This window comes from Thermobia domestica, chromosome 5 (genome assembly GCF_964235325.1).
Source record: "Thermobia domestica chromosome 5, izTheDome1.hap1.1, whole genome shotgun sequence".
NCBI lineage: Eukaryota > Metazoa > Arthropoda > Insecta > Zygentoma > Lepismatidae > Thermobia > Thermobia domestica.
Window position 1 is genome coordinate 32395220 of NC_137458.1, and position 24658 is coordinate 32419877.

At 36.6% G+C, this 24658-nt stretch overlaps 1 protein-coding gene across 1 annotated transcript in view; it reads right to left on the reverse strand.

Annotated features, from left to right (window-relative positions):
* The window catches only part of LOC145684623 (uncharacterized), a 108296-nt gene that overhangs the window by 20425 nt on the left and 63213 nt on the right, over positions 1 to 24658 (reverse strand). The window contains exons 3-5 of the mRNA XM_081757014.1: positions 18313 to 18428; positions 10470 to 10609; positions 1223 to 1325 (exon numbers count right to left, since the gene is read on the reverse strand). Coding sequence (XP_081613140.1) covers positions 1223 to 1325; positions 10470 to 10609; positions 18313 to 18428 — 359 coding nt within the window. The remainder of the gene's footprint in view (positions 1 to 1222; positions 1326 to 10469; positions 10610 to 18312; positions 18429 to 24658) is intronic.

Consider the following 24658-nt stretch of genomic DNA (forward strand, 5'->3'; position numbering starts at 1 on the left):
TAACACAATATGAATCATAAAATAATTATATGCATTAAAACTGATTCTTCCGCTCCTAAGAACCAAAATCGTTTCGAAATTTTCTGTGAATAACTCAGTATCAAAAACAGCATGATTGCTTTCTAAAATAGGCAATTGGATCCTAACAACATATTGTTTTAAAAATCTTTGGTATACAGTATGACGAGAATTTACTCTCTGACCATAATGACCTCATTAAACGCAAATTGGAAAGGTTACACTTGATAGTGAAATCGGCACTTTATAAAAATTGGGTTGCTATTGACCCAAAAGGTTACACTTGACCTAAAAATACCTTCGAAAAGAATTTGACCCCCTACCGCCTCCACTTACCGAATTATCGTATCATATGTGATCAAAATTGAATGTTTTTTTTTATTTTTGCTAGGGGTGGTCGAAAAAGTTTGAAAGTTCCAGAGATTGTAGATACTATCTGAATGTAAATGTGCAATTTTTTTCAAAACCATTGTATTTTCTTTATTTTTTGCTTGTTGAAACTTTCAGAAAAGACGCGCTAACCACTAGACGGCAGGCCTACAGTTAGACTAATCACGGAAAAGGGAGTGTCACTCTGAGGGGATATTATATAGACTATCAAATTGGTTACTTCGTTCAAATCAATGGAATAATGGACAAAAATGTGCACTACAACATTCAAGTGACCCATGTAATCCTATTCGATTGACGGACTTTGGAGCTTAACTTTGCACTATAACAGCATACTATATAAGGGCCACTTCATAAAACTGGAATAGCCGCTACAGTCTCGAGATTTATCACTCCTCGCGCAATTGTAGGAAGAACTTCACTTAGCCTACGTGCATACCTGAAAAGAGCAGAGAAGATCTCTGGAAGACTAAAGTTGTTGGAATCGCATGCCTAAGCAAAATTTAGTTAAATTGATCAATCAAGACTTTGTAGTTCGTAAAGATCTGTTCAAAGCTAAGAATCGTCTCTTTGATAAACGCAAACTTCCTTAATACGTATGTCTTACTGGAAAAAGGTCAGGTGTATTTTTTATTCTTTAGGTAAATAACAATGTTTATTTTGAAAACAAGTCCAAAAAAACATATGTTTGTGTGGATACAGTATATTTTGCTGAGAAATATTAAAAAAAAATAATAGTGTTCTCAGACTTTTGATAATCATAATGATACTATGTGAGTATATATATATTACTAAATAAAAAATGATATCAAACCTGCATTCATTTTCTCTACTATGATGGGGTTCCATGTTTCCGGTTGCGTGATAAAGAGCTGTCATTCCGAAATTTGATACACAAGCTATAGCGGCTGAAAACTCTGAAAGAAAAAAATTCTTTACAGTATATTATCATATACACTTTGTGACAAAGGGAAACGAATAAGCCCTAAATATACCAAAAACTCATACAGGCCGCGGTGACTCAGTGGCAGAGTATTCACGTCTGGTACGGTACGTGCGGCCTTTGGTTCGACCCCAGTTCGCGTCAACTGAACTTTGTGGTGAGAAAACCGTGTGCATGGGTTTTCTCGGCTTTATCCCGTTTCCACCCACTTTCTTCATGCAAAAATTTTATTCATTTCTCACTATCACTATCTCTCTTAGCCTAGCCGGCAAGAACGTGGCACGTAAAAATCAAAGATTTCATTTCATTTTTTTTTTTACAAAAACTCAAAAGTTAATATATATCTTGAAAAAAATCCGAAGCTTAGCAATCTAATGATATATGTGTTTCAATAATCCATCTACATTGTCCACTTTATACTTGGTAAAATGGCATTCTAGTTTACTTAATTGTATTAAGTTTGTCCTAGAGATGTTATCCCAAATTAAAATTATTTCGTTAATATTCCCTTCTTACAGCAGGATAGTTGCTCCACATGTGCTGCCATCTATGTAAATATATAGTATTCTATCAGGCCTTGTCTCAATTTTTATAATAAACAATAACCTACTGAGCAAGGCTATGTGATAATATGTAAAAAGAAAAAACTATCACGTAACAGTTTCAACACAATAACTGTGTCTTCATCACACTTCCACTCCTTCTGGCTGTTGGGAGTTGGTCATCACTTATATATACTGTCCGGAGATCAACTTTTAATTAGGCCACGCCCCTTCATTAAAAATTAACACTTGTGTGGCTTTCACTTTCACCTTTTAGCTGAATACGTGCGCAATTAAAAGTTAACTTTTTTTGCTGGATGCATTCTGTCCTCTAATTATCATGATTTTCCTTGTTAATTTTTCCTCTTTCTTTCTTCCTTTTCATTTCTTCTTCTTTAAGCAGAATCATCTCCCACTCCTTATTTATCGAGAATCCTGCATTCCAGTTCATCACCTTGTCTCCTGTCTTCATAATCTCCCCGGCTTCCTTCCATTTTCTCACCAGAGTTCTGTTCTCTACTTCTATGAATTCTCTGCTTCTTCACTTGGGGCCGTAGTGGCTCAGTGGTTAAGCGTTCATCACTAGTGGTTGGGGTCCCGGGTTCGATCCCAGCCCCCGCCAAGTGAACTTTGTGGTGGAAAAAACACCCTGTGCGTGTTTTTTCTCGGGGTTCTCCCGTTTCCTCCCACTTTCTTCATTTCACTCATTACTCATCATCACCGTCTCCTTTAGCCTCATCAGCATAAGCGTGGGACGTAAAACTCAAAAATTTCATTTTCTGCTCCTTCCCACCCTATCCTGTGGTTTGTCTCTTTCTGATGCTTGTATATCGCACTGTTGTCCCTTTTCAATCGTGCATCATTCTGGTGGTGTTTAATCCTTTCTTGCATTTTCTTTTTTGTTTCTCCTATGTAAATTTTGTTACACTCCGCGCATCCTACTCTATATGTTACTCCCCTTTGATCTTTGTCTTCTATTGCTTTTCTCTTGGTTCTTCTGACTAGTTCGATTATTCTGCTTCCTTCTTTTCTGTACGTCCTGATTCCTGCTTTCCGAAGCATTCTCTTTATCTTCTCTGTTTCTTTGCCTAGGCTTTCTATTCCAAGCCGTTTTTTGTTCTTGTCTTCTTCCTCTTTCTTTCTCTCTCTTGCTATGTCTCTTGTGACCCTATCCTCTTCATCGTATCCATTTCTCCTTAGTTGTGTCCAGAACGTCTTTAAATCTGTTTTCCTCTGTTCTGCGTTTGTGTTTAGGTCTCCTATTCTTTCTTCCAGGCTGAGCATTTTTAGAAGAGAATTTACAATAAAGGAAACGAAAGTGTGGAAGGAAAAGTTTTGCAGAAAAGAGAAGAGAGATTAAGAGAGAAAGGTAAAAGAATAGGCTGGAAACAAGAAGAGACAATAGATGAGAAAAGAGTGGTAAATATAGAAGATATTGAGATTACTGAGGAAGAGAAGCAGTTTTTAAGTCTATGATATAAATTCAGAGTAGCAAAAGAGGAGGTAGATAAGGAAGAAGCGGTTTATGGAATAGAGGAAGCACTTCAGGAAATAAAAGACGAAGAAGATAGGAACCGAATTCGGAGGAAACTAGTAAATATAGTAAATAACACATCAAGAAGACAAAGAGGCAATCTCACTGACAAAGAGAACATGGGAACGAGAAGGATAAGAACGAGAAAGGACATAGTAGTGGAACAGGCAAACAAAGGGGGAGCTACAGTTGTGAAGGATAAAGTATGGTATGAAGTAAAACTTGGAGATCTGAAAGACGAGACATATGAAGATGTGGCGGAAAAAGGACAAGAAGAAGAGATAAAGAGAAAGATTATAGAGGACTGCAACAAGAAAGGGTTCGAGAGGTTGGTGAGAGAAGAAGGAAAGCTACCTAGAATGAAAGGATTTCCAAAAATCCACAAGGAAGTAGTGAAGCTGAGGCCGGTGCTTAACTGCAGGAATAATATGTTAGAACTGTTGGAGAAAAAGATTAAGAGGATAGCCGAGGCAGTGAGAGAAGGACAAGAAAGTAGGAGAGTAGAGAATACGCAAGAAGTTAAGAGGATAATAGATAGATTACAAATGAGAGCACAATGCTATTTAGCCTGGATGTTAAGAGAATGTTCCCCAGCCTTAAGAGAGAAGAAATATTGAGAATAATATAAGGGGAAATAGGTGAAAAGAGAATAGAAAATTGTGACAGTAAGAAAGAAAGAAGTGGATTAGAGGCATTGTAGGAGAATGGATACTGCATAATCAGACACAGGATTGTTACAATGAAAGAAGGACTTAATGTAGGATCTTGCTTGAGTCCAGTACTATCAGATATAACAATGAATCGATGGGAGAAGGAGACGATAGAAAGAGGAGGAGAAAGACTTCTTCTTTTTTGCCGTTATGTGGATAACTGTTTAGGAATATGGAAGGGAACGAAAAGGCAGCTGGAGAAATTCATAAGGAACGTGGAAGATGAAAAGAAAAGAATTTGATTCGAAAATAAAATAGAAGTAGACAAGGAGATAAAATATTTAGATATGAAAATAAAGAAGTCGGAAGGAGGAGAGTTTATTACATCCTGGTACCAAAAAGAGTGTGCAGCGGGAGCGTATTGCCAAAAACGAAGTGATGTGGATGAGGGTACAAAGAAGAATTTCATAAAAAGCATGGAAGAAAGAATAGGAAACCTAAACACAAATGAAGAACAGAGGAAAACAGATTTAAAGACGTTCTGGACTCAACTAAGGAGAAATAGATACAACGAAAGGATAGAGTCACAAGAGACATAGCAAGAGAGAGAAAGAAAGAGGAAGAAGACAAGAACAAAAAATGGTTTGGAATAGAAAGCCTAGGCAAAGAAACAGGGTAGATGAAGAGAATGTTTCAGAAAGCAGGAATCAGGACGTACAGAAAAGGAGGAAGCAGAATAATTGAACTAGTCATAAGAACCAAGAGAAAAGCAATAGCGGACAAAGATCAAAGGGGAGTAATATATGGAGTAGGATGCGCGGAGTGTAACAAAATTTACATAGGAGAAACAAAAAAGAAATTGCAAGAAAGGATCAAACAGCACCAGGATGATGCACGATTGAAAAGGGACAACAATGCGATATACAAGCATCAGAAAGAGACAAACCACAGGATAGGATGGTAAGGAGCATAGGTCATAGAAGTAGAGAACAGAACTCTGGTGAGAAAATGGAAGGAAGCCAGGGAGATTATAAAGGCAGGAGACAATGTGATGAACTGGAATGCAGGATTCTCGATAAATAAGGAGTGGGAGAAGATTCTGCTTAAAGAAGAAGAAATGAAAAGGAAGAAGAAAGAAAGAGGAAAAAATTAACAAGGAAAATAACGATAATTAGAGGACAGAATGCATCCAGCGAAAAAAAATAAACTTTTAATTGGACACGTGTGCAGCTAAAAAGTGAAAGTGAAAGCCACACAAGTGTTACTTTTTAATGAAGGGGCGGAGCCTAATTAAAAGTTGATCTCCGGACAGTATATATAAGTGATGATCAACTCCCAGCAGCCAGAAGGAGGGGAAGTCTGATGAAGACACAGTTATTGTGTTGAAACTGTTAAGTGATACTGTTTTTCTACATATTATCACATAGCCTTGGTCAGTGTGTTATTGTGTATTATAAGGGAAGTAATGGAAATCGCTGAATAGGATAAACAGACACTGTAAGGATTACCATTGACTCCGCTATTTGAATTGACTCTTGGATCCTGTTCCATTCACTGAAAGAAAGAAGATGCAATTGCTTGTTTTCGTTGGTTAAGTTTGTGGTACTGTTACGTTCCCAAATCATCTCCAAGCGCATAATAATAAAGCCGTAAATCTGATTTGATTTTCAGAATTGTTGAGAGTCAATAATATTCCTAAATTATCGTTTTGAAGAGTTGCAATAGCAAGTTATCATTAGTGATATGAGAAGTAAATTAATTGAATAAAAGAGTGCGCAGTAATCTGACAATATTCGGAGGCCTAAATATATTAATCTGCTAGATAGAAGAAGTTTAGAACAGAAAAAAGCATACATTTTCTACTTGGTGATGATGCAGGCTGCTTAACGCCCTTCTCACGTGAGTTGTCGTAGCTATAATACGTATGTCGATAAAATAAAAGTTGAAATAATTTTAGAAAAGGTCAATACTGAAACAGTAAAACTTGTTAAATATTATCTTCGTAGAGACTAAAGTTCATTTGTATAAAAGGAGGAAGGAGAAGTTTATTTTCCGAAGTTTATAGTTAAAGTATCATAATAATTGATGTAACATTTTACGTTTACGATTTCTGTGCATGGTAGTTAACTTACAATTTTATTTACTTGGAAACTAACTTATACAAAAATTAAGACCACTACTTTATTAAGTCTCGAAGATTTATCGACAAAGGAATACAAATTTACTATTGCATCATATCCTTTCCCTAACCAATTAAGCCATGTTTTTTTGTTACCCCTCATCCAATCATTAGTAAGAATTCTTAAAACTAGTTGTAATAATTCGTTTTATACTTGACAATCTATTATCCGTACATGACGTTGTAATTCAGTTTCCTTGAAATAATCAACGAAAGATACAGGATGTTAATGTACTATACCGACAAACTTTAAGAGGTTATTCCATTCATCAAAATAAGAGAAAAAGTCCATATGAACCTGTGGGGAAAAGTGCATAGTTCCAGAGGAGAAATAGGGCTTTGAAAAATCGCAAAAAATACAAAGAGGGCGTATGTCGAATTAGAGAAACTATAGATGGTGGTCATTATGAGCGTAAAGGAAGTCATGCATACGCAATCCAAAATGCATATTTCATTAATGTTCAATGGGTGTACAGAGTATTCCATGCGGGGTGTAATTTCCAGACATGCCATCAACCAAATTTTGAGATGAGGTCTGACTTTATGATTCGTCCAAAGTAGACAAACGATAATCCTTGATAACACTGAACATGGAATCTTTTGGCGCGATGTCAGAAGTGTTAAGGATCGTCAGAAGCACGGTCTCTCGTACTGGGGAAAACGCATGCTGCAATATTTTCTTTCACGCTTATAAGTGAAGAAAACGTGTAATATACCGTGACGAAATACATTGCATCACACGTTATTCCGAACACAAAAATAATGGAGCTGCCTGCTCCTAACACTTCCGACTTCTCTACAAAGCATTGTATATCCATTGTTGTCAAGGCTTACTTCCTGCCTATTTTCAACCCTCCTTCAAATCAGGGTGTATCTGAAAATTCTATTAAGGGCATATCTGAAAATTTCACTCCCTAGGAAATGCCCTGTTCACCTATTGAAAATTGACGAAATATACACTTTTTGATTGTGTACTTGTGGCTTCCTTTACAATGACCATCATCCATACTTTCTGTAATTCGAAATAGGGCCTCTTGAAATTTTTTCTTTTCGCGATTTTGGACAACCCTAACTCTGAAACTACGCAATTTTTCGCCATAGGTCCATATGAACTTTTTTTCCTTATTTTGATGTGAGGAATTAGCTCTTACAGTTTGTCGGTATAGTTCATTAACACCCTGTATATTTACTGGGAAAAGTAAGATATTTTCCTGGACGATGTTCCTCCAGAAGACCTACAACAATTTTTATGTCCCATAATGAAGTATGTTCCAAAAATCTTATTTATCGTATAAATTTCTCGTAAGGAAACCTCACAAAGCGCTGCTATCTGTGATTGTTTTACACGCATTCTGAAAATTATTTTCAACAATTTGTTTAACTTCCATTAATATACAATTAAGAATCCTGCACTCTGACATTATCAATCTTTCTGTTTTCGGAGAAGGAATGTATTATGTGTTCCTTAGAATCTTAATGAATTTTAATCTTAATCTGTAATTTTTCACACATTTTCTCCTCAAAACAAAACACTACCTGCTTTTGAATTTAATTATTCTCACCACCAATACCAATTTTAGGGCAGCCCTGATAAAAGTTTCTAATTAATACCTGAAATGAAATTCGTTCCAATCACTTTCCTCAACAAGGGATCTATTGATTTTGCTCACTTCATATAAAAATATTTTACCACCTTAATGATATTCCATAAAGTCTCCTTTGATCAAAAACGAAACGAACAAACAAATGTGTTATAGCTGATCGGTGTATTCTGATATGGTTCCTCGAGAATGCAAATATTAAAAAGAGAAAGAATGTTGATTACAAAATTGTAAATAATTTTAAAACATACACATCGTCATATTCAAACGAAGGATGATTGTCACCGCATGTTCGTAGTAACCGTTGAGCGTAGTCAGCCTTAGTTTAAAGATCGTCGGACAAGACTAGGTATATAGCACCGCAACGTAGGTGTCTTCGAGCGTAGACATCAAGTGGGTATATTACCGTGACTTGTCGTATAATTGAAGAAAAGATTACTTGTATTATTAAGTAAGTTAGAAGGAAGAAGACAACAAGAGGAGTTATATCCTATATAAATATATAGAGATGATCACAAACATAAGCCTGAAGAGATGCATAAAATCTCGTACATTCATAAAATAAAAGTTCATGTTAGTGCGATGGACTATAATAGATGAAATACAGTACTATTTCCTCCACAGTGATTTACAATCAATTAAAGTCGTCGTAGAATTATGAAATTGACACCATACACGAGAAACTGTTCTGCTAAACGATTCACCCTCAGAAAATATCTGTTGATGTTTCTTTCATTTCAGACTCAAGGATTAATTATGTAAAGAAATCTTAATTTTCAATGCTTCCAAAAGCCGTGATAACTACTTCGAATAAATAGTGTGTGACATGATATTTTCATGTTACTCCTCTAGACACGACATTTTCCGTTACACAAAACCAATATTCCTGAAGTGAAATAATATCAGTTGATTTTCCCTGAAAGAGGGCAAAGTTATCCTTCGAAATTGGTTTTTGAAATGTTCACTCTTATTTTGTCCAGTGTCTGCACGTTATTTATATTGTAGACAGTTTTTTTATGCATAACTCTTCGGCAAAAAATGTGAATATTCTTTCATATGGTGTTTAGAACTTCTACAGTATCACTTATCTTTAACTGTTTAATGGCCAAGCATTGATTGCATTACCATTAAAATATTTAGTTTGCTTTTATGGTTGAACCATGACTTCCTGATCATAATTTCGTAATTTTTAAATTATTTTTGTATTTTGGTTACAAACTACAAGGCGTTTATTTCAAAGCAACATTGCCATAAAATAGGTCTTATGTGTAGCTACTGAGCAGCATTGCCCTATTATATTAAAATATCATAAAAATACTCTCAGTAATTACCAACGGTTTCGTTGAAATATTTTCCTACACAGCAAGAAGCCACAAATAATAAATAAAAAACTTTCGCGGAACGTAGAAGATAAAGCTACTAAATTACTAAGTTTACCTGTCCTCTATTGACGAAGATTTGGAGTATCTAAAGAATTAACCCACAAATCATGTATATGGATATTGTAAGAAAGCAATAATGTCAATTAAATGATCACTGAAGTTATAATACGTGTGAATAACACAATAGGATGGGATGTTGCTTGAGAGCAACACTACCTCCTAAAGAGTTAATCAGTGATGTTTGGGTGACATAACATATTTTGGTCGTCTACTTTGTCTCGTTCCAATTTTTTACAATCGCGTTTAAGCTCCGATGCCCTTTTATCTCATCTGAGAGAGTCAAAACTGATACAGGAGAACGTTTCTTTATCATCATATATTCATGTTGCTTTTACACCCTACTTCATCAAATATTTAATGATCACTTAGTGCTGAACATTTCAACTTCATTAACAATCAAGAAACCGGGCGTACACTTCAATTGTACAGCAAAACTTATCTAAAATTTCAGCTGTTGTTTACTAATCAAAAAATATAATACAAAGTTTTAACAACAGAAAGTTGCCCATGATGGAGTAATTGGTTTGAAACTAATGCCCCACCTCTAGATCTCCACAAAAATGTTTAAAATTGATTTACGGAGAATACTTATTATTTTTGAACTGTAATATTCTTCTATTTAATGTCCATAAACGTAATTCTTAGAAAATAAAATTCTCTTAGTTCAATGATCAACCGCTATCACCGGTGCACAATTAGGGCTTCTAGAGCACAAGGAAATCAAGTTCAGCTACCAAAAATGAGAAATAAACAAATATAGAACTTGTTCTGTACTCTTAAGCACATAAGAATGATAGGATTGTTTTTCTTTAATTATTAGAATTATTTACAATATCAGGACATGAATCTCAAGCTCTGAAAGTAGTTTTAGATAGAGGTCAAAAATGTGAAATATGTCCAAAAATGACGAAAAATGTACTTCATATCCTTGAACATAAATAAACCAATTATGTTGGTTTTTCTTTTCTGATGAATCGGGAAATATTCTATGTTTACTATATTATACCTACTCTGAGCACACATTGTCTGACTTATCATTGGTCTTGATGAGTATTAGAATCAAACGGCTTAACATTCCTTAATGAAAACATTACATTAGCTAGCATCTTCTATTGTATTACAGTAACGCTAATACATATTTCGTGATAAATTAAAAGTTATGATAATTACTTTTTTGATTATCGCATATATACTTAGTTGTTACTTTCAGAACCTTTTCTTGTGTTGATTTATCGTGATGTCCTGGATGCTGACATAACATAATTCCAATAACCAAGTGATTTATGCATTTCGCAAACTCATCTTTTTCCCTATAACACAAACAAAGAACAATTATTACTCAAGTGTTGCAAAAACTGCTTTATTCTTAACAGTTCTCGTAGCATGAGGTTCAACTCTGCTAAATGATACGGAAACTAGATATTTTCATTGCTTGATTTCATAAATTGGAAAGAAGGAAAACAAAGACTTAAAATGAAAGATGAAGAGAAGACATGTGATTCATGCAAATGAATAATAGTTATTCAACTACTTAAATATTTAAACGTGTCAACATTTTTATTTCTCTTAATAAACTAAGCTTTTGATACCTGTTTTAAAGTGATAAAATAAAAAAAATCAAACTGATTCTGTAAATAAGTTACTAACAACAGATTTGCTGGATAGTTATAGAACCATTTAGTGGTTTACATATAAATATTATTCTAGAGAAGGATTACGTTTTCTTATTTAATGTTCCTTAATACTGAATACGTCCAGAATTTTCGTGTAGATTACGATGTTATTGGAAGGGAAATAGCAAAAAGCTCAAGAGGTCTGAAACAATTACTTTTGCTGTGAAATTTAATATAGTCACACAATTGTACTTAATGATATTTTTTCCTTCTGTTTGTATTAGAATAGGTAGACTATTGCTAATTATCTATCCTACGTTCATTTTTGTTAACTGTAATTATAATATTCTTCTGTGCTATGCAACATTTACGGAGCTTCGTCCTAGCAGTTTTGTGTGTAACTGTGTATGTTTAATACTGTGAGCAAATTAAAAAGTTATTTCAAAATCCAAAATGCTTACATAAATTTGTCCATGAGGGGCCCCTCTAAGTTTCCATCTCCGTCTAGCTCTGACAGCTCCAGTCCGACACTGTAAACTTGTATCTTCAGGTTAGACTACCACACTCGCGTTTTGGAATGTTACACCAACAAAGATTCAGAAGATACGCAAAATAGATATTGTGTACTATTGCTGGATAATAATGTAAATATCTTTTCTAAATGTTCGTTTTATTTTCAACCCTAAATAGATTTCAGAAAATGCCGTAAAGGGAGAGGACATACCGGACATTTGACCAGTTGCTTGAAAAGACAGTACATTCGTTGTTGGACAAAAAACATCATTACTCTTTCTACGTGTATGTCCGTCGAGATATATTATTACTAATTTCCTGTCATATATTTCAGACCAATCGAAATGAGATTTCAAGAAATTCTTTTCCTCAGCATTTTTCCTCGAAGATAGCACAAAGAAATGTGTACATAGCTGTGAAGTCAGTAGCTTTCAGCTGCATACGGCATATTTCTGTACGATACAGTCAATTTGTGCTCAAAGTTGTGGGGTAGTTTTAATTTTTTCATTCTATATGTTTTTTGGGGTACTGAATCCGAATCTGCGGTTTGCTAACAAAAGTTCCTGACGCAACATCGAAAACATGCACACACAAGTAAAAAAAAAATCTCACTTTTTGGCGGTTTTTTGCTTATTACTCGGAAACTATCAACTTTTTATAAATAAGCTCTCTATTCAAAATGAAAGTACATAAAATTTCCTATAAATTGTACTATTTAGTATTTTTTTTCGACGAACCGTTCGAGCTCAAGCGCTAACTAAACTGTTATGCAATCTCCAGTAGTAAAAAAATCAAAATCACATTATACTTAAATTCTGTGCAAATATAATTTTGTACGCTTTCATTTTATTTATTATATCGTCTATGCCTCTCCATCCATCTGATTCCCCTGATCTCATCTGTGCCTGATCTTCTGTGGTTCTATGAGAGAAGCCGAGACATTCCTGGTCTCTTCGGATGGAATGGATTTATGGAAGGTGTAACAAGAGACATCCCATATGAACTAACATTTGTTGCTTGCCAGTCATTTATCAATGCTCCTCCCAGTGATTATGATGCAGTATTCGCAGTATTGTTGACCGGAGTAGAGAAGACCAAATTCTTATACCAAGTTACCTATGTGGTGACATTTGACCAACCCCTATACCTCAAGGCATGATTCATTCTTGCTAGCCGTACCGTTGATCCTGCTCTGTCAAATATTGTTATAAGGCTCGTTGGATTTCATTCAATGATGTCCTTCATGGGGGCGATTGGTTACATTATGCGAGGTAGTGCATTGATTGAACTTTTGAATATCATATATGCGTCGAACTCAACTGACAAAATCATGTCTGCCCAAGCCTGTGCAAGAGCAGTACGAGCTCATATGTTGGTTCACAGAATTAAATTCTAAAATTGTGATTCAATCAATAACCCTCTCATCAACAATGGTGGATCAATTGGAGGAGATCTTGTTCAACATGGACAGAACAGTGATTCTTTCTAATGATGTGAAGGTGATTAAGAAAAATGTGCAAAAAGAAGTCAAAGCACAGCTTAAACTTTTGGCACAACGTTGCCCCAATGCCAATCTCTGGGTTGTATATTTTGAAATGGTGACTTTGATTAAGCATTTCATTGAAGCAGAAAGCAGCAACTGGGATCTACACCTCCGAATCATATATGAAATGCTTCCTTTAATTCACTCCAGTGGCCATAATCTGTATGCCAAATGCAGCCATCTTTACCCCCAGGACATACAGTGAGCAAAATAAGTATTCGTCCGGCCAGAACTGAAATGTTTGTACGCATATAATTTGCTTTCAACTCAATATTAAAAGGAAGAACGAAACACAGATATTTCATTACACTACATTTATATATACCAAACATAGAAATGAAGTTATTTCATATTCAAAGCATAAGAAAAAGTACAAATAAAATGAACTAAACTTATTTCACGCCAAAAAAGTATTCGTCTACTAAGAAATACTATTCATCTGCAATAGCTTGGGTTGTTGTTCCCCAACTTTTAATACTTTGTGGGATCTCCTTTTCGCCGCATGACCTTCTGCAACCTCCTTGGCATTGACCTAACTAGATTTTCTGTTGTTACGCTGGTAATTTTCCTACATTTTGTCAACAGTGCGTTTTAAAGATCAGTCTTATTTGAAATATTGTGTTTTCGTATGTTTGTTTCCAAGGAGTGCCATAGATGCTCAATTAGATTTATGTCCGATGATCTTGGAAGGGTTTCCATCCACTTCGAGGTATTGTATAAGAGCCACAGCTTCGTATTCAGCGCAGTGTGTTTCGGGTAGTTATCTTGGATGAATATGTAATCACCTGCTAGGCCCATTTGCTCAACGCTCGTGAGAAGATGTGTCTTGAGGATGTTGATGTATGCTGTGTGATCCATTATTCTTACAATGAAACAATTATCCAACCCCGTACGCACTCATACACCCCACACAAGTATTGAGCCGCCCCTATACTTCACTGTAGCTGTAAAATTTTTTTCCTCAAGTTCGCATTCTTCTTCCTTTATACCAGAACTCGTCCATCTGATTGAAACAAATGAAATGTACCTTCATCAGTGAAAAAAAAAATCTAGAAGTCGAATATCTCGTTCCTGTGTGACATTGTATATTCCTGACCCTTCTTTGTGTTGGTTTTTCTGATATATGGATTTCTGTGGCCTGTTTGGGCTCCATATCCAGCTTCATGGAGGACGTTTCTCACGGTTTGGACTGACAGTTTCTTTGGAGACTCTTGTTCGAACTCCGCAGCTATGAGTGGTGCACTCACTTCGAATTATCCTTAACTTTACGTGGGATGAGACGTCTATCTTGCTGCGTTAGTTGTGATGGACGCCCAGATCTCGACAGATTCTTGTATGTTTTTGTCTTTTTAAACTTATATATGAGGCCTTCAATGCTGGTAATAGGCCGACCAATCATAGGGGTCTAACACTGGTCTCACTAAATGATTTACTCTTACCAAACAATCGTATCATCATTCGTCTTTCCTCTTCACTTGTTTCTTTTGATTTCCGGCCCATTTCGTCTTCACCTGGTTGCTTTCTGTTTGTTGTTGACTCTAATAGCAGCACACATACACTCTTTGACTATAGTGCACCAATTGACACAAGCGTTTGCAGCTATAATACCCAAAGACACGCGTTACGAAGAGTATGTTGCTTCTGGCATAGATACAAGACGAATACTTTTTTGGCAATAAATGTGACGTCTCTCTTCTTTATTGTAACCTGTAGGAAACGAAAGACAAAGTTTCACTTGTTTCTTCCTTTATTTTATGCTGGGAAATATAGACAAACCTATGAGGATATTATTGTGCGTTAGAGTTTTCTTTTCTTTAATATATGAGACGATTTATATTGTGTGCGCTTTGAGACGATTACTTTTTTTGCTCACTGTACGTAACTTGAAATCTACAATGCCATCTGCAGAATACGAGCGTTTCACTACCCAAGGACGTTTCACCATTCGTAGGAGTGAGAAATTGTGGTGTGACACCTGGACTAATATGGCGATTGGAAAAACTCTAATGAAGTCAATGAAGACAAGTGATTGTCTCACTCATGGTCGTGGAATAACTGCAGGAGTTGTGGCAAGATGGACACAAGGGATGACAGCACTACATAATGTATGCCAAGAGATTGAGCACTTTGCGGGAGTGGAACTCGCAACATCAGAACAACACATAGACAGCAGAGATACTATGCAAAAGAGACAACACTGACACACATAAGTTGCTGAATTGGTTCCACGAGCATCCTCCTTTCCCAGAGACCACTGACCTAATGTCACTAAGTGCAGGTGTTGTTGCAGATGAGAGTATCAATTGCCACTTGTCCAAGGAGATGGTCTTGAAAGGTATACAGCGCATTGTTGGTGGTGATTTTCAAACTATAAAATTCAAACGAAGCGAAAGAGTGCACCGCTCATGAACAGTTCTATTCAGATACAAGACAGAACTGTAGTCATCAATCCTACCACACTCCTCTAATGAATGACCATCGTGAAACATTAAGATGAAGAGCTGCTAGAATTTTTGCGTTACGAACTTAGCCCTTACTCGCTCTCTCTTTTCGATGAGTATGGTAAAAGGAAAGGAATAAAATCGGGGTTGTACAGGACTTCTGCACCGACTGAACAGGTGGATTTGAAGGGTATAAAATACGTCATCGACGGAGGGTTTTGTTACATCGGGTCAAGTGACACCACGGTCAGACATATGCTGAAATTTGCAGCAATTATGTATCATATGTCAGGTCAAACCACAAACCAAGTCAATGTCGTTGTCATTTCGATGGCTATCCTGACGAAGCTTGTGAAAGCACCAAGCGCACAGAACGATTGAGAAGAGCGCAAACAAAACAATCAGCAGCAATATTATTTATGGAATCGATGGATCCCACTGTCTCGCAGGAGAGTTTCCTTGCAAACTCCAAGAACAAGAACTGGTTGATATATATGCTAATTGAAAATTTTGATAGTGCAGAAATTGATTCACAGCACGTTATGGAGGACGCTGATACCCTAATTATCAGAACAGCTCCTATATTGGCCACGTCAAATGAATATGTGACAGTGGTGGGTAAATATATCGACCTTTTGATGATTTTGATTGGCCTGTGTACCCATGATGTAAAGAATGTTTTCTTTCGGAAACCACGAAAAGGAAAGGCGTCCGAAACTCTCCACAATCCTCATGTTGCCGCTGACAAAACCGTATCAGACCAAACATTGTTCCTGCACGCAATGAGTGGTTGTGACACCACTTCTGCTTTCCATACTCAGAGGAAACTGAAATTTCTCAGGTCTTGAAGAAGAAAAATAACCTGCAACCAGTCATTGATATTTTCAAAGACCCTCATGCACATCAAGACGAGATTGCCGAAGCGGGAAACGTGTTTCTCATGGCTCTGCATGGGAAAGGTCACGAGACTAGCCTGAACGATTTGAGATACAGGCAATACGTATCTTCATCGTACGAAAGTAAAGCCAACATTGCCTCACTACTTCCCACCGAAGCTGCTGCGCGACAACATTCATTCAGAGTATACTTTCAGGTGCAGCAGTGGTTTTCCGGTCAAACCACACTCGAGATCAACAAAGAGACCCGAGCGAGTGAGGATGAAACGAGACAAGGCGTGGTCTCGTGCCAGTGCTAACCACTTTGAACCCTGCACCGGATACTCCAGCGCATTTCTTGTAAACGTAAAAAAGGATGCCAACGCAATTGTACTTCCAGGAAATCAGGCCACCATTGCTCCCCAATCTGTAGATTAGCGAAGGGCTGTGTGAAAAGATCGAGCACCCAGAAGGCAGCATTGACATAGACGACGAAGAGATCGAAGAAGGAAATCGAGAACAGACTGAAGACCTCTTTCATTTTCCAGATGAAGAAGTCCAGACGCCGACGGCACAAAAACCCGAACCTGTGCCAGGACCAGCCATCTTTAAAGAATCTCAGTCAGGACCATCTAAACAACAACGGCTCATATAATTTTTGCTCATATAATAATGTAATGAATAATCGTATGTAAAATAACAGTGTGTAATAATTTTTCGTTGGAATTTTAACTTTTTTTCAACTGAATTTGTACAATTTCGGAATTCATTTAATAAGTTGAATAATATGTAACTGTATTTGCTACAATATGTAATAATAGTAATTTCTAATAAAATACTCTGTACCTTCACACATATACGATCTAAATTATGTCATCGGTAAATAAAAACAAAATAGTAAAATTTGTAGGAAATTTTATGTACTTTCAGTTTTAATAGTGAGGTAATTTATGGAAAGTTCATAGTTTTCGATTTATAAGCAAAAAAACCGCCAAAACTGAGATCTTTCACCTGTTTTTGCATTTTTTCGATATTGCGTCACGAAATTTTGTTAGCAAAATTCAGATTCGGATTCAGTACCTTTCCCCAAGAAACATATAGAATCAAAAAATCAAAACTACCTCACAACTTTCCTGATGGTTTCCGAGTTGTAAGCACAAAACCGCCAAAACTGATATTTTTCACTTGTTTTTACAGTTTTTTTCGATGTTGCGTCACGAACTTTTGTTAGCAAAATTCAGATTCGGATTCAGTACCTTTCCCCAAGAAACATATAGAATCAAAAAATCAAAACTACCTCACAAATTTCCTGATAGTTTCAGAGTTGTAAGCAAAAAACCGCCAAAACTGATATTTTTCACTTGTTTTTGCAGGTTTTTTCGATGTTGCGTCAAGAACTTTTGTTAGCAAACCTCAGATTCGGATTCAGCAGCCCAAAAAAGATATAGAATGAAAAAATCAAAACTGCCTCACAAAATTCCTGATAGTTTCAGAGTTGTAAAGAAACAACCACCAAAACTGATATTTTTCACTTGTTTTTGCAGGTTTTTTCGATGTTGCGTCACGAAAGTTTGTTAGCAAACCTCAGAATCGGATTCAGCACCCCAAAAAACATAGAATGAAAAAAAATCAAAACTAGCCCACAACTTTAATGGTAAAAACACAGTTTGACTGAATTAGTATTAATAAATTGAATTTTACAAGTGATGGTAAGATACTATTCTTGTTTTGGCCTACTGTGATATTATTCCTTCATATACAATTACTATATTAAATGAGTACAATACTCGCATTATTTTCTTCTCGTTCTTACCTAATACTTTGAAGTTTCTTTCTTAAATAACTCATTTGTACGCACTTTAGTTACTATATACACTGATTTTCTAACCAATATAAAATATTTCATCTGTAATGGTAAGCGAGTAAAGCAGAAAAGGTTAGAATTCACATTTATCGTACAACCTCTCATCAATAGGACCCAAAAATTTCAGCGAGTCAGACATAGTATGGGCCTGACTAGCAACTTACCCACACATTTTACCAAGAGATTTTTCCATTGTTGACGCTTCATGCGCAGGAATTGTTCCATTACGTCTCTGATAATTTCGAATTCGTGAACAAGTCAGAAATTTACCCACTTGTACCTGTTAAAAGGGATGGAAATAAATTAGTCTAAAACAAGTTGCTTATATTAAATTACAAATCATATAATATTAACATAGAACTTCATTGTTGTGTTGGGCGATAATGAGCAGTACGACAGGATTCACATCCAGCCCCGCAGGCAGCCGTATAAGTTTAGGAGATCAGCCACAAATATGTTAAGGGAGCACATGTCGATAAAATTTTAAGCAGTTAATCTTCAATAATTACAAACATCTCACATGCGTAGTGATAATAATTCTCAATATAATCTCCATCTTAATTCTCTCTAATAATATTAATAATAGAAATCAAAAATTACTAACCCATTAGTGATATGAAAGGTATACGATTACGCTGCATGGGATGCAGGCCCGTAGCCAGCCCAAAAATTTAGGGGGGCCCGATCCAATCATATTACATTTCATCACCACATTATAGTTCATTTGCAAGCCTACCGTGAAATTTTATGGGAGTCAGCTAAAGTTTATGGGGCCGGCCCCCGTTTGCCCCCCGTGAATACGGGCCTGATGAGATGCTAGATTGGCTTCCTGTAATGAAATTCTTTTTATTGAGTATATTACAAAGAAGTTTAGCTTTAAACAGCGTAATTGGACTATTTCCCTTATCAACTTTTTTTTTTTTTTTTTTGCCACCATCTATTTTTCATCAAACATTATTATAATATTTACTTTCTTTAAACTATACAAGATAATTCTGGGGTCCAATACTCTACGGTACTATTCGTATTAATTTAGCAATTGTGAAATGAAAAACGATTATTAAACTAAGATCCGGGAAATCTTTCAAAATGCATTTCTAGAAAGAAATAAGATTTAAAAATTACGGCCACCTCATTAAACTTTCTCCCTCTTCTTAGCGCTCAAGACGATGAAAACTTGTAGTACTCGTTACAAGATATCATGAAAGAAGAAGAATGGAAGGAAACCAAGCCTAGTTAGAGGGGAAATCTAACACTGAAAATGACTCTCAAAGAAATGTATGTATAGGTAGCACAACTGATTGTGGTACTCAATGAACATCTGTAAGACCTGTTTATATAAACACATTCATACAAGAAATGCAATTATCTAAGCCAGCGTTTCCCAACCTTTTTCAACTTGCGGCACACTACGGGTGTAACTTGAATTCTCGCGGCACACTCATAGATATTATTATTATTATTATTATTATTATTATTATTATTATTATTATTATTATTATTATTATTATTATTATTATTTGTAAACATAAAATGCCCTAGTATTTTTTCTCTGTGATTACTGATTTCACAGGGAAGAAAGCTCGTTCACTGGTTTTCGTCTCAGTGGCAAATCATTATGGTTATTTTTCATTCTAATTTAAAAATAGAAAACAATTCCAATGAAATATAGGACTCAAGTTTTAAAAAAAACACTTTCTTTTTCGAAAATTGTACCCTATCTTACACCAACAAGGAAGATCATTAAATAACGAACGAACAAACAAATCTCTTGTAGTTTTAAAACACAAATGTACGTAATTTGTAAAAATGTTTGCTTTACCGACAGGAATACTTTAACATTTCGAGCAGGGGCGTAAATAAGAGCCCCGCAGACCCCGCATTGCGGGGGGAAGCAAAGCCATCAGGGGGCCCCAACTCGTGAAGTGGTACGTAGAGAAGGGGCCCTACTGCACGTTGTTTGCGGGGTGGCCCCCAAGCCTTTAGTTACGCTACTGATTTCAAGTTATGAAATATTCTGCAACAATAAAGAAATACCTTTTTCAAATGTATTAACATGGTTAATATACGTTACAATTTTTAAATATTATATGAATGTTAGAATTGTTCAATAATATTAGTAATGTAAAATTTTTGAACGCTATCTATTGAAGGTTGCAATTGTTTAATGATAATATATAAAGATTACAGTTTTTCAAAAATAAGTAAAACACGTTGGTTCACGAAGCAAAATTAATGTTTAACTTGAGCTTGATGTTCTTTCATACTCTTCTTCAATTGTGAACGGATAGTTGTTAAACATACCCTCATGTTGTGTTTCGGAGTTAAGAGTTGTGACCCGTTCTTACACTTGATTTTATTCATTGCAGAAAATCCTGCTTCACTTAAGTAGGATGTAGAGAAGGAAATAAGAACTTTGTAGAAATAGCTTGATATTCTCTCCGAAGAGAAATCTGAAATGATGCCATCTCTTGTTGCGAGTGCTGAAGTTTCAAACCTCGGTCATTCCTCAAATCGACCAATTAACTTTTTATCCTGTACATCTAATTCTGCTGACTGTACGAGAGAAGGCTCAAAGAGGTCCCTCACCCAGTCAAATGAACTGAACTGAAGCGTAGGAAAATACTTCTCAACATTGGTACACAACAAAGACAATGTGTCTGAAATAAGTGTTGAGAGGTTTGTGTCAATTTTACAGCACTTTGTAATCTCAATGTCACATTAGTTTGTTTTCTAATTCTGTCTTCCCAAAGTGAGAGTTTCTCCCTAAATGAGCAAATTTTGTCACTTAAGGTTAGGATATTATCGTTTTTCTTTTTTCGTACATGCTTTTGTTCAGCGCATTCAATGTTTGGAATATGTCAGTAAGAAAAGTAACTTTATTGCACCAAGAATCATCACTAAGGAAATCGGCATATTCACTTTCTTCTGACAGAAATAGAAGAAGTTGTTCTTTAAGTGCATAACATTTTGACAATACACGACTACGTGACTACCACCTCGATTTTCTCGCGGCACACCAGCGGCCCATTCGCGGCACACCAGTGAGCCGCGGCACACCGGTTGGGAAACGCTGATCTAAGCATTCACAATGAGACGTCATGAAAGAAGATGCTGAGATCATAAAGCAGCAACCACTAATGATTAGAGGAGATTAATATGCTCCGCTGAATCATCTTTCTCAATGTGTGAAGTTTTGTGTATGGCGGACATGAAAAGATACAGATGGTGATAAGAAAAATGGAAACACCTGTAGTTGGCAACACATCAGTTGTATGGGTTGGCAGTGGTGTCGTGGCGCCCGCAGCGCCAGACTGCTGGTGGTGGTGTGTTAGGTCGGTCTCCATACTACGTCAGGCGCAGTGGAACAGCAGTGTCCAGTGGCTGCAGCAGACGGAGGTAGTGTAAAATGGGAGACCTCTCAGATTTTCAAAGAGGGCAAATTGTTGGTGCGTGGTTATGTGGAGTGAGTGTGACGGCAGTGGCTACTGTGTTAGGTGTGTCGCGTGGGACAGTGTCGAAGGTGATGACGGCCTACACAACACACGGGAAAACCACATCGGGGAAGCGGAACAGTGGGCGGAAGAAAATCATGAGTGACAGGTCACACCGGGTATTAAAGCGCATTGTCACGCAGAACCGTCGTGCCACTGCGGAGCAAGTGACGGAGGAACTCAATCAGCACCTCCCCCACCCTGTTTCGACAATCACAGTCCGCCGCGAATTACATGACATGAACTTACGGGGTCGTGTTGCACGGGCCAAACCGCTCATCAGGACCATAACGGTTTCGCACGCCGCAAATGGTGCCGCGGACATGCAACTTGGACCGTTGAGGACTGGAAACGTGTGATATGGTCGGATGAGTCATCCTTCACCCTATTCCCAACCACGGGCCGTGTTATGTGTGAAGAACGCCCAAAGAAGCTTATGATCTGCAGTGTCTCCGCCCAACTGTGAAACACGGCGGCTCGGTGATGCTGTGGGCCACCATATCATGGTTTTCATTGGGTCCTGTGGTCACACTTAGCGGACGAATCACTGCCAACGATTATGTCGCAATTTTAGGAGACCACTTGCATCCTATGGTCCGGATGTTGTTCCCCGACAACGATGCCATCTTTCAGGATGATAATGCACCCATTCACACAGCTGGCGTTGTTGCAGCGTGGTTTGAGGAACATCGGGATGAAGTTCAACACCTTCTCTGGCCCGCACAATCCCCAGATCTCAACATAATTGAACATCTGTGGTCCGTCTTGGAAACACGACTCCGGCGACGATTTCCACCACCACCCTCTCTCACAGAACTGGCCGATGCCCTGCACGAGGAATGGTGTAAAATTCCACTTGCTACCATTCACGACCTCTATGCCTCCATCCCACGTCGCACCAAGGCTGTTCTGAAGGCGAAAGGTGGCCCGACACCATATTAATCTGGTAAGTTGCAATTCCGTTCAAGTGTTTCCATTTTTCTGATCACCATCTGTATATACGTCCCGGACTACCTGCTTTCAATATGTAAGCATTATGGCAGTCGTGTACTCAAGTGGGCAGCCATTTCCAATATTTCCTTAGTATTGTGATTAATGATTATGTAAAATTTTAAATAATTAGCTCCATTGCGTGACACATATATTGTTCTCTCTAGCAACGATATAATTGATAGTTGCACTACAAGAACAACGGTCTCGTATTGCAATGGAAACAGTTTGTTACGTGTCGTAACTTTATGTTATAAATATGATTATTCTTTTGTCAATAGCTAATAAGTTGGTTGACGAAATAAACCAACAGGTATGTGGAATACGTAAGACACCGCTTTATACTGAAATTGCTGATAACAAGGGTACAACATGATATCAAGTGTAGAATGGATGCTAACAGTAAAATCAAACGAATTTGTTATAAGTTAAACAGTTTTTTGGTAAATAAAGTTATGTTGTTTCACTCCACATGTTTAATATGAATTGGATAACTAAATATATATATGGTTGATCTACAAATTATTAAACGCTGAATAGGAGGACTATTGTGAAGGTTAATAGCTATTCCGTGATTATTTGGATGGTTAAGTGGAAGACGGTAAGTCGCATTTGATGTATAAGTTTGTGGTGGATAAAAACTCAGTTGCTCCAGTTTTGTCAAGAAATTGTACATTCGTTTCTTTGAATAGTTCATTTAAAGAAATATTTATTCACAAAAGCTTATCATTTACCCTGAATTTAGAACTTACTGAAATATTCGATTTATTACAATTTGATATTTTTGTGGCAAGTAATTAGTTTTTCTGGTGAAAGAAAGTTTTATGTTGTATGGTCTCTGGAATATTCCGATGGATTTAGTGAACACTTATCTGTTTCTCTCTGCTTCACTTACAAAATTTAATAAAACAGAACGTTGTGTGATTTTCCGACTGGGATCACCTTATCCTATGCGACTGTCCATGCTTACTTCGGTAAGGTCACATAAGCAAAGCGTAACACAAAATCACTAACTTCAATATGCAATTGAAGTTGAGTAGAGAGTTATTCCTATTTCTCTTCGATGTGGAGTGAGCATTTTAGTGCCAATGGAGTAATGAAACTTAAACTTCTGTCTCTCAAAAACTGTTCAAATGAAAGACGTAATCTAATAAAATGTAAATCAAAGGACTTTTATTATGAGAGTTATCATATGTAATACAAGCGATAAACGTTATTTGTCTTTTTGTATTTACATAGCAGTAGCAAGTCCGTTTTTCGCTATGGATAGGGCGCGTGGTTCGAACTGGGGTGATATGAATCCAAGATAGATCCCTGTACCAGTTCAATTGTGTTTAAACCATTTGGAAAATGGAAACCATAGTCGATTTAGTGACAAAAGTCCATTTCTGGAGAAATGGATAGATGAGAAAACTTCCTCTTTTTCTGAACATTCCTCAGAGTTATATACATTTTCGTTTTTAAATGAAAGCGATAGTAATTTGGAGTCATTATCTAATGATTGTGTTCAAACTGAAACGAAGAACAGGTGTGTTACGTCATTATCTAGAGCCGACTAGAAGGAGTTAATGGAATTCTGATAATATTCTAGAACAAAAAATAATTCAGAAAAGTCAAAGTCAGTAGGGTTTTTCATGTTTTCTGGTAGGTAATAATACATGGGATGGGAGACTAGTAATTAATTATCAAGAACTGAATAAGGAACTCTGTATCTATGCGCAGTGTACTCCAATGATAAAAGATGTGTTAGCAAGTTTATCTAAGGGTAATACGTATTTACAGCTATTTTGATGTACAAAAAGCATACAGGCATTTGAAGTACACACCTGAATCTACTCAGCATACCGCATTTTTTAACCCATAGACGTTTATTTGAATTTATATTTTTCTTTTGGGTTAACTACCGGATCCTATAGACTCTTGACTGAACTGTTATATCGATTAAGGAAAGAAGGTGTCGATTGGTTCTTCGATGAAGTCTGTTGCGTTTCCAGAGACATTGAATCGCATATCCATATCTAGAGAA